Here is an 11699-nt window from a genome sequence, read left to right as displayed (position 1 = left end):
CATGACACACACACACACACACACACACACACACACACACACACACACACACACACACACACACACACACACACACACACACACACACATATACACACACACACACACACAGAATCAAATTTGTACGCAAACACGAAGACAGAAAGCAAGAAAAGGTATGCTAAACCTAACAAGCAGAAAAATTCCAAAAACAGTTGTGAATAGATGATGTCACATGAAACTGAAACAGCAATAAATACAGCCGCAACTATTGCAAAAAAGACAAAATAAATATATAAAATGAAATATCAACAGATATATACCAACAACTGAAAGAACGATAAAGGAGCAGGAAGGCATAAAAAAAAAAGAAGAGATGGACAGATTGCACATAGACAAAGAAGGCAGGCTTTTGGAATGGCTAAGAAGAAGTCAACTTATCTGGAATAGAGAACGAATCATAATAAATTCCCAAGACCAAGGAAACTACACCAATGGTTTTATGAAAATAGCAGGACTGAGTCAAGTGTAGATCAAGTGTAGGTTTTGCAAGGTAGAAACAGAAAGCACAAATCACCTCCTATTGGGATGTAAAAATCTCATGTCAGAACAGCTGTACACCCAAAGGCACAACAAAGTATGTCGAGTAATCCAATGGTACACCTGCAAAAACTTCAATATCTCAGTTCCACAACACTCATGGAAATATGAACCAAAAACAATGATTGATAACAAGGAAGTAATGCTCACAAATGACCCAATGATGCTATTGTGTGAACAGAGAAAACAAAGCATTGTGACCAGATATAGTTCTCCTAGGTACAAAAAGGAAAAGAGGATATTGCTAATCGAGGTGACAGTACCCAACAATTTTGGTTGAAACAACACAGAAATCAAGAAAATGACAAAATACAAGGACCTAAAAAATTAAGTGAAAAGATCCTGGAATCTGAAGAGCACTGGAAATTGTACCAGTGATTATAATTGGAGCAACGAAATGATAAAAAGAACCTTACAGATATCTTAAAACCCATCGCTGGGTATATTACTACAAATGGAATACAGTTGTAAGCTGTCTGGGGCTTGGTGACGATCCTCGAAAGAGCCCTCAGAACAAAACTTTGAGAACAAGAAAACTTCACAGCTTGGTCCATGAATGATGATTCCTTATATAATTGGATGTGGATGCTTTGAGTCCTGGGACGACCCCGTTCCACATTCTGAAACCACGCTCTGAAGCATATGGAGATAACAACCAACAACACACGCGCGCACACACACACACACCAATTTCTCTGAACACTGAGGCCAAAACTGATTGGACATGGCTCTGCACAGTTGCCAAGTGAAGACCTGGAATGAACCAGTGAACATTCTGCCCAACTTGTTTGTGAATATGAGACTTTAACTCAGTCATTGGGAAGTGGAATTACTTAGACTCTCTTCAGGCCTGGTATAATTCCTAAGTAAATAATTTGTTTAGCTTCCAGAAAATCTTGTGAAAATGTAAATATAAAACAAGTCTCGCAATGGCTTTGAGGTAGTTTGAAGATGAAGTACAGGTCAGGAATGGTACAGAAATGTGCATCTTCACAAATTAAATCTTATTTCAAACATCTTCCACAATCATACAAAGGGTATAGAGCCATGGAGTCCAACATTTTTGGATTTCAGGGTTTCCATGAGTTCTTCCAAAATTCTGTGCCCCTTGATAACAACTGGTATTGCATATCTTGGATGATGCAACAAGGGGGTTCTGTAGAAAGTGTACATGAGCAATCTCACTAGTTTTACCCACTCGTGCAGTTGGAGCCTCTGACAGGAAGGTTTTCATATGAAACTTGGAACGTTTTTAAAAGTGAAAGTGTTCAAGTGAAAAAATAAACACAGAATACAGTTCAATCATACACTTCGGGGATGAATAAATCCTGCAGGTATGTGTACCTTTGCAAGGTACGCCTAATGGAAATAAAGCAATCAAAAGTCCTTCGTTATCTACATGCGTATTACACTTACAGCATCGACACGTAGTGGTTCTGGTTTTAAAGTGGAGGTGCAAGCAGTCCTTCCGGATGCAAAATTCTAGTTTTTGGGTACCTATCTTTTTAGATCGATCACTCCTTAGACACAAAACACCAGTGGGTGGAGGATAGGACGCAGTGATGGGTTTTTTCAGTGTGAAGGAGTGGATGATGTGTAAAGAGGTGCGATAGAGTGTCTGAAAAGAACGGGCAAGAGCAAATTGATGCATGCAGAGATGCAGGCACATGTGTAGAGAGTAGAGCTGTCAAGTTTTGGAGTTCCGACATACGACCACGAACGGGACTGAAAGCACAGGTAAGATGGAGAACAGGCAAGGTGCGAGCTTATTGCGGTGCCACGTTCCTGAGTTATCTTGGTGCCTCTTCTCCCCTCCTCTTCAGCAACTTCTGTGGTTTCGACCCAAGATGCAGCTTGCCCGATTTCTCTCCAGCATCAGTACTTCTTGGAAAGGAACCGCATCTTATTTCCTGGCATTGAAAAAGCACCAGAAAATAAGTAGACAATGAAAAGCCTTGATCAGTTCCTGCACGATTCTGGTGCACATACAGCATTACCTTATTCCTCTGCAGGAAACAAGTAAACAGTACTAGGGATGACAAGGTGTGCATGTACTCGTTTGTGCATACATGATGGTCTTTATTAAGCTTTATTTTTAGTGCAGTGCTTTAAAAATCCTGTTGTATTAACTTCTGCCAACTCTTACCCAGTCCTTTCAGAAACTTATTAACTCCGCTGAGTTCAGCTTCCGAGTTCTCTTCCAAGAACTGTGCTGCACGGAGCTCGAACAGACCTAGCAAGCAAGAAGGAAAAGAGACACCCCTCGAGCAAATTGGAGGCAGCCATGTCTGATTAACAAACGTGACGTATGTATCAACAGAAAGTAATGGGAAATCTATTGAAACTGCATTTGCTGCTTAACGGTGAACCCTTCAAATGAGGATGCAAAGTGGTGGCCGATGACCCTGTGGAACCGCTGTCTGTGGGGAAAGGGGTTCTTAACCCCACCCTCAGTCTCAGTACGTTGACAGAACCGGTATCCGCAACAATATATATCTATATATATATACATATATATACATATATATACATATATATACATATATAAACATATATATATACATATATAAACATATATATATACATATATAAACATATATATATACATATATATACATATATATACATATATAAACATATATATATACATATATATACACATATATATACATATATATATACATATATATATACATATATATATACATATATATATACATACATATATATATACATATATAAACACATATATATACATATATAAACACATATATATACATATATATATACATATATATATATACATATATATACATACATATATATACATACATATATATATATACATATATATACATACATACATACATACATACATATATATATATACATACATACATACATACATACATATACGTATATATATATTTATACTTTATTAAGCTATATTTTTGGTGCAGTGCTTAAAGAATGCTGTTGTTTTAACTTCTGCCAACTCTTACGCAGTCCTTTCAGAAACTTATTAACTCCGCTGAGTTAGATACCTAATCATTGTCAGATTTTAAATTCGACTTCGTTTTCCCACTTTAAAATACCCGTTCGTAGAAGCCATTGACAAATTGACGATGGTTTGAGATAAAGCAATGTATTAGGAGTGTCCAGTAATTCTTACCTCTGACCCCAACCTTGCGAAGTTCGCGGTCATGTATAAAACCAGCAAACATCTGGGTCTGCATAAACACTTCGAGAAATCGTCGGATGCTTTTGGAGGCGACAGATTTGCGGAAACTCTCTCTCTGGAATGTACGCTCACCACGCTCCGTCGACGACATGTGAAGAGAGTAGTGACCCAGCGCCTCAACGAAGAATCGCACAAATGTCTCGGAGACCAACAAGTCGAGGGCAGTCCCATCTGTGGGGATCGCTGCTGCAGACGACAAGGACAAAGCTACCCACTTCCTCCATCTAGTTTCCTTTGTATCACAAATAAATATCACTTGGCTCGATGCGGCCTTCATTTGTACCAATTACATTCAGAAAAAAACCTATTACATTCACCTAAACTATGTGGTAGTGCTTAGTAACTTTAACTTGGCCAAAAAATTCAATCATGACATATGATGAGACGCTCACCAGATTTCGATCGAATTTCATGAGAAATCAGCGGAGACTTACGTAATGGAGAATTCAATACTCCTCAGCATGTGGAGGAATGTTTTCCAGTTTTTAAACTTCAGGAAAAATTATGTGGTTTGGGTAGTACCGAGTTAAAATATACTTTTAATCAAAAAATTGTGTTCAAATTGGCATTTCAGAACTAAAGAAAATAGCAAAAGTACATTTATCCTTAACATGACATGTGACTAAATCTGTAGGTAAAACAAATAAATGTATGACATTGGCATAACTAAAAGTGTCCTCGGGAATATAATTTAAACGTTTGCTTTAACATGGACTGATCTTTTTGTACACAAAGTAAAGCCTCGTGGAAGAGCAGGAACATATAACGGATCAAGATGCAACACAACAAAATTAACAGTAGAGAGAGGGGGAAACACCAACAGCAGGGTTGAGGGACAAAATAGAGGGAGACTTGGACAAGCAAAGGGTGTGCGGAGGAATGAGGGGTAAACGATGCACGAGGTGGACAAGATGGATTTAGAAGAAAAGTCTCAGAAAGAAAAACCTGGAAATTTGGAAAATGGTGGGATTGGGGAGGGTTAATGGGTGTAGAAAAGATCATGGTTTTTGATGCGGGGTGATCTGAGATGGCCATGAACAGCTGTCTTGAAAACTTGGAGGGAGGATTGAGATTGAAGAGAATGTGGAAGTTAGTTTCTCAGGTGGGAAAGAAAAGGAATGAATGAGTGGAGGTGAGCAGTGATCCTGGATTTAGGTAATTTCACCAGAAGGGGGTTCATGGTGGATTGCGTGAGCCCTGCAGAAACCTGGGGGTGGGGTGGGAGGATGGGGGGCAGGGGGGTTGGGAGGGGGGGACAAAGCACAGAATGAGCAGAGAGTGCAAGACCAGAAAGGAGATGGCAAAGGACAGGAAGACCACCGACCTGTCTGCAACGGCAAAGTGATAGGCCCGTAGACTCAGCTTTATCGTGGGAGATTCCAATGATCTTGAAGGCCTCGGTTTCAACAACGTCAGTGCAAGTAAGGTGTGAGCCAGGGGTACCACAGCAGATGGGAGAGCAGTACTCCATCAAGCTGTGGATGAAGGCCTTGTCGTTGGACAAGATTTCAGGTGTACCTAGGAAGGGCGTTCTATGAAAAAGGTTGCCCAGCCAGTGGCTGGCTTTGGAGGCCAACTTGGAAGTGTGGTTTGCCCAGGAAATATCATGGCTGACAGTGAGGCCCAATACATTGAATGATTGAACTTCTTCAAGAGGCTTGTTAAGAAAGTAGATGGAAGGGTTTGCCAGATGGTCCTTTTGGAAGGAAATAATGAGTGATTTGTCAGAATTGAAAGACATATTCCAAGTTTTTGACCAGCTCGTAATTTTATCAATTTCTGAAGAGAGGGAAGAGGCTGCAGCCTTCCTGTGTGAAGGATGAGGGATGTCACGGCAGAGGGTGGAGTCATCAGCAAACAGATAAAGGGGATTTTCCAAAGAGTCAGAGAGATCATTGAAGAAGATTAGGAATAGGACCAGGCCCAGAACACTGCCTTGGGGACTCCAGCCTTGACAGGGAGAGGAGATTAGATGATTAAACTGTGTTTACATCTGCTTAGTATACAATCTGAACCCATGATGTCTGGTGCTAGGCTCGATGGTTCAAGTTCCATAAGCTGTTGATTTACCCATTATCTGCTAATGTACTTGTATTAATTTCACAAATAAAACGATATCTCTAAAAGTTGAATTGATTTTTGTATGCCTGTAGTACAAGTAGAAGCTCCTCTGTGATTGCTGTTAATAAAGTGCTCAACAGCATTAACAGCCAAAATCGATACACTCCAGAACAATTAGATTGCTTTAAACTAAAACATCCTGACCATTTTGGCCATCAGTCGACGATGAATAAATAAATACACGATTTGACCTTTGATGATGGTGTACCAGGACCAGCAGTGTTTGTATCAGGGGCCATAGCTTGTGGGTAAAGAAGATGAGATTAAGGGTCTCCCCAGATTAGGGATTAGGTATTAGGGTCTCCCCGGAAAGGCAGTGGTCGTGGAGGGGGTGGATAGGTTTAAATTGGAATGAAATAGGTACTGTACTTGGAAGCATTCGAGATAATGGGGTGTGGGGATATTTGGCAGGACTTGCAGGTTGCTTGTGTGTGGATGGCTGATGGATTCAGGAGTTGGTGCAGTGCAGGCATGATGGGCCAAATGGACTCCTTCTGCAGCAAAGTTCCTTTGTGATACCAATGCCAAACACACCGATCCCAAAAGTTTATTGGGATGATTATTTGATTTGAATCAATATTGTTTGATGGACTGTTAAAGACCTCCAGAAATTCTGAAAAGGTGTTTAAAATACTGCGTTCAATTACTACCACGATTCCCCAAGGATCACCCAAACAAAGCCGAAACTGACTGTGAAACACACAATAGGCTAAAAGGCGGGAAGACGCTTGTTATAATAAAAATGTTTTAGTACAAGAGAAATACTGACACGAGGATAAACAATACAACATAACCCGAACAGATATAGCACACATGTGGACAGACAAATGGGGAAGGTAGGACGTGAAATTCCGAACTTATGCACAAGATAAATAAATAACTAACCCCAAAATGGCGCCAAAATACCGGACTCACACAAGGAACTAAAGCGGCACTCGGTAGAGAGCCAGGCTCAACCAGGCTCAACACTCAACAGTTTACATTTTGTATCCCACTGATAGGCCGGATCTGAACCAAAATATAATCAGCTTATTCTTGTTGCTTATCCAACTCATCTACTAAGTTTCGTCACACCTTTCCACAACTTTTTGAGATATATTCTGCTATAAATCGTTTTTGGCCCCATCTCTCAATGGTGAAGAATCACTTTAAAAATTATTGTATCCAGATCCTCATCAAAATCTAATCATTTATTCCATACACCCAACATCTCCACCAAATTTCGTCCAAATCCGTCCAAAACGTTTTGAGATATCGTTTTGAGACAAACAGACAGGGGTGAAAACATAACCTCTGTGCACCATAGGTGGCGGAGGTAACAATGGCACCAGGCGGGGGCTAGTGGCCGGCACGAGCCAATTGTTGCGCAAGGAATAGTTCAGCTTGGGGAATAATGGTGATGTCAATGAAGAGGCCAGGAGAGAAAATGGTTGTGGTCAAGTAGAGGTAAGGAGAGAGATGTTGCTCCCTTTAAGGACTAGTTCCAACTGTGACACGCAGCGCAGCCACTGCCCTAGTATGCTAGGGCCCTCATGGCTTGGCTATTATTTATTACATGATAAATTTGTGTTAGGTTCAAGGCAATGTGTTTTGCAATTCATGTTGGCTTACTTTGCCCTTTCATAGTTTTAACCAGCACTATCCCACAACATCTTCTCATTTTGTATGCAGCACAAGGCTCTGAGTTAACATCGATGGTTAAGGGCATGGCTGTGCCGCTGATGCAATGCCCTCTGCTGGGTAGGGCAGGAATTTGGAATGTGGCCACGGTGCCGGCAAAAGCTCGCCTAACTCTTCGTGAAGGACAACGTGGGGATCCTTAACGTTCACCAATGAATTCCGGCAGATGTGACGGACAGTTGAATGTCCATCCGAGGGACGGTACACACATTAATGAATCACTCTGCCTGTGGACAGTTTGTAGCTGGGTCGGGTTTCAAACCCAGACTAGACAGCTTAGTGGGGAATGTGCAGACCTCTTGCCACCCTGTCAGCCCCATCCCATATCATTTTATATTCCATCAGCACATTATTACATCTCAAAAACGTCATATCATCCTGTCTCACTGTTCTTTATCATATTTCAAATCCTGCGCTACTGATAGTCATGATATGACACAAGTCTTTACCTTCCTCTTCATCACTGCTCTCTGCCTCCTGGTTGACAATCTCCTCCCTTTGATCCAACAAATGCTCCATTGCAGAATGCAATTTCTTTGGCAGGATGGAGTCCTCATCTTCCATCTTTGAGTGGAAATGTGTTAAATCACTATAGTGAAATACCAACACTAATAATAATAATAAAAAATTAACATCTGTAATTACAAAAAAGGGAATGGTATTCTTCCAGACTGTGGATATATATATATATATATATATATATATATATATATATATATATATATATATATATATATATATATATATACATACATACATACATATACACTACTGGTAAAAAGTTTAAGAACACCTCAATATTTCCAGTTTTTATTGAAATTTATGCAGTTTAATGTCTCAATGTACTCTGAAATTAAGCATAGAACAAATAAACAATTGGAGATAAAAAAAGAAATCATAGAATCATTTTGTTTAACAAAATTTAATTTTAATTTTTGACTCAGCAAAGTAGCCACCTTTTGCAGATATAACCGCTGAACACACTCATGGCATTCTTTCTACAATGGAAATCAAATATTGTTCTGGAGGTTTTTCCCAACACTTGTTGAAGTCCACACAAATGTGTTGCACTTGTAGGTTGCTTTGCTTTCTGTCCAGTTCATCCCAAACCAGCTCGATAGGGTTTAAGTCTGGAGACTGTTGACAGTCATGTCAGACCAAAACAGACCAAATCATGGCCATTCCATGATTTGAAGCCTCCCATCTTGTTATTTTCCTCGAAGGTAGTTTTGACATAGCCTGGAGGTGTGTTTAGGGTCATTATCTTGCTGTAGGATGAACCCCTGACCAACTAGGCGTATGCCAGTGGGCATTGCATGGCGCTGCAAAATGCTGTGGTAGCCCTTTTGGTTTAGGGTGCCAGTCACTCTGTGCAAGTCGCTGACTCGGGATCCAACAAAAGAGCCCCAGACCATCACGCTTCCTCCTCCATGTTTGACAGTTGGTGTCACACACTGAGGAACCATCCTTTTGCCTACTCGACGGCGTACAAAAACCCTGCGTGATGAACCAAATATTTCAAATTTTGATTTATCTGTCCATAAGACCTTCTTCCAGTCTTCAGTAGTCCACTGGCGGTGCTTCATGGCCCAGGCAAGCCTCTTTTTCTTATTTCGCCATCTTAGCAATGGCTTTCTTACTGCCACTCGACCTGTCAAACCTGCAGCTTGAAGTCTTCTCTTCACAACTGAAACGGAGACTTGCTTACTTCGACCAGTGTTAAGCTGTGCTTGAAGCTGTTGTCCTGTGAGCCACCCATCACGCAAGCTGTTGACTCTCAGAAACTTGTCTTCTGATTCTGTTGTGGCTTTGGGTCTGCCAGACCTCTTCCTTTCAGAGTTCCTCCAGTTTCCAATATACTACTTCCTGCAGTGCAATATTGTCCAAATAATGCTTCAGAGGGTGTAATAACAGTCTGTTCCAATACTGCTTTTATACAGACAGGGGGTTTGTAATCCAGTAATCAGCAGAGTTTGGGACCCCTGCAGTAGGGTGCACACGGTGCCCCCATATGAGCATAATGCCCTGTCCCTGTTTTTATTTTGTTCCAATCATTAAAATAATAGTCCTTGTCAATTTTTATGAAAATTGGACTCTATTTATGTGCCCCACCATTCACTTGAATATTTCCACAAAAATGGCCATAAGCCACCATTATAACAATATTATGGTAAATAGGCTGTCTTTAATTCCAGCACTAGTATCATTATTTGTTGTTGTTTTTTCTGGAGAGTTCAATGTGAATTGATTTACTTGTGTAAAGTTGTAAATAGAAATGCCAGGGATGAAATGTCCAGACAGTTGCCATGGAAACTGCTGCTAGATTTGGGCTATTTTTAGACATGCACAGTCTAGACATTGTCTAGACATAACAATGCAGTCACAATTTGAGCTGATTGACTGATCTGCTCTGTAGCAAGTATATGCATGATGCAGGAACTGATCCTGATGTAGCTGACATGTTTGCCTTTGGCCTGTCATGACACAGATGCTATTACCCAGTTGTAGATATTGACACACATTTGTGATACGTTTGTGTGCGCTGCCAGAATTACTAGCAGAGAGGAAATATTATGGAGGAGGATAAATCATCACAAGATGCTGGTGTTCTTGATATCTGCTCAACTGATGAACTCCAGCATGAATCTATGCCAGGCTCGCCAGCAACTGCAGCAGGATCTAGTAGAATGAAAACAAGAAACTCTTCTGAGATATTTGCACTAGGTCAATCGATCACGGACGTTGATTCAGAAATAACTGGATCTCGCTTGCCTACAGCACTACAGGTCCTTCAGTGTCTGATATTCCATATACAGGATGGATATTCTACCAACAAAACCAAGTGGGATTGTTCCAAGCTGGTGCTTGCAAAGATTCAGCCTTTTTATGAGAAAGCAAACGTTCCTTTGATATGTGATCGCAAAGCATGTGAAAAGATCTTGAAGCTGCACGATGAGAACTCCAAACTAAGACAAATCCCCAAAAGTCGCCGTGACATGCCAACTGTTTTGAGCAAAGTCCATGAACATGAGCAGGATCTTTCCAAAACATTCCCACTCTGGCCGATAAAAGTCAGGGACAATAAAGACATTGTTGGACCAAAAGTCATAAGCAGCTGATTCATGAGTTTGTTGCCTTTCTGTTTTGTGTATGTTTGCCAAATTGGCCATTATGTTCAATTAATACATTGTTGAATACATGTGTGAACTTGTGAAGGAATGTAAAATGTACTTTATATCAATATCTGAACTATGTCTGTCATGCATTAATATTTTCTGTCGATGTTTGCTAACAAAATAAATCCCTACATGTGTCCTTTGTATGTATACCACCTATTTCTGTAAGCGTTTATTGCCGTTTATTTGTTTTTGCCAGTGAATATTCAAAGCAGTGGTGGGACACATAAATAGTTTCCAATCTTCTTGAAAGTTTGCCTGGCTTTCTTATTTTGGTATAGGAATACAATGAGACCAGGGACAGATTGATTCTATAAAAAAATTTTTTTAAAGGGGCACCACAGTGTGCACCCTACCCTGCAGGAATTGTTTGCATCAGCTTTCAAGGCTTAATTTACTTACATTGCTGCAGAACAGCTGTAAGTTGTCAACCCATTACTTGTTCCCTGAAGAAGGCCTTTTTTTTTTTACAATATAACTGTGCAATTTACATTATTTTCCCATTTTTGCAAACCTAAACTTTTTTTTAAACCTCGAGCAGTTTACTGTTTACATTTGTACCACTTCAGGTTATTCACTGGACTTGAATTGCTTAAATTTCAATAAAAATTGAGGTGTTCTAAAACTTTTGACCGGTAGTGTATATATATATATATATATATATATATATATATATATATATATATATATATATATATATATATATCATATATATATATATGGCTCTGGCAAATATGCCAATCATATATATATATATGATTGGCTCTGGCAAAAGCAGACACTTGGGGGCATTTCTCTTCCCGAGAAAAAGCCGAAGAGAGTCAAAATATGACCACAGGGACCAAATTGAGATTTTTATATGGATAGAAAGAGTAACTTCCCGAGATTATAATGCACCAAAA

The 11699-nt window shown here is 39.9% G+C and overlaps 1 protein-coding gene across 4 annotated transcripts in view; it reads right to left on the bottom strand.

Annotated features, from left to right (window-relative positions):
• Positions 1-466: 466 nt before the first annotated feature.
• Positions 467-11699, bottom strand: part of LOC137424174 (DENN domain-containing protein 2C) — a 207001-nt gene continuing 195768 nt past the window's right edge. For 3 of the 4 annotated variants that reach the window (XM_078774498.1, XM_078774500.1, XM_078774501.1), the window contains exons 18-21: positions 8071-8185; positions 3752-4006; positions 2726-2812; positions 467-2489 (exon numbers count right to left, since the gene is read on the bottom strand). In XM_078774498.1, the coding sequence (XP_078630624.1) occupies positions 2455-2489; positions 2726-2812; positions 3752-4006; positions 8071-8185 (492 nt within the window). In that variant the 3' untranslated portion in view covers positions 467-2454. The remainder of the gene's footprint in view (positions 2490-2725; positions 2813-3751; positions 4007-8070; positions 8186-11699) is intronic. The other variant, XM_078774499.1, reaches the window with a different exon arrangement.

Source organism: Myxine glutinosa, chromosome 3 (genome assembly GCF_964187855.1).
Source record: "Myxine glutinosa chromosome 3, kmMyxGlut1.1, whole genome shotgun sequence".
In the NCBI taxonomy this organism is placed as follows: domain Eukaryota; kingdom Metazoa; phylum Chordata; class Myxini; order Myxiniformes; family Myxinidae; genus Myxine; species Myxine glutinosa.
Note: the sequence above shows the minus strand (reverse complement) of the source record. Positions and strands in the feature narration are given on the sequence as shown.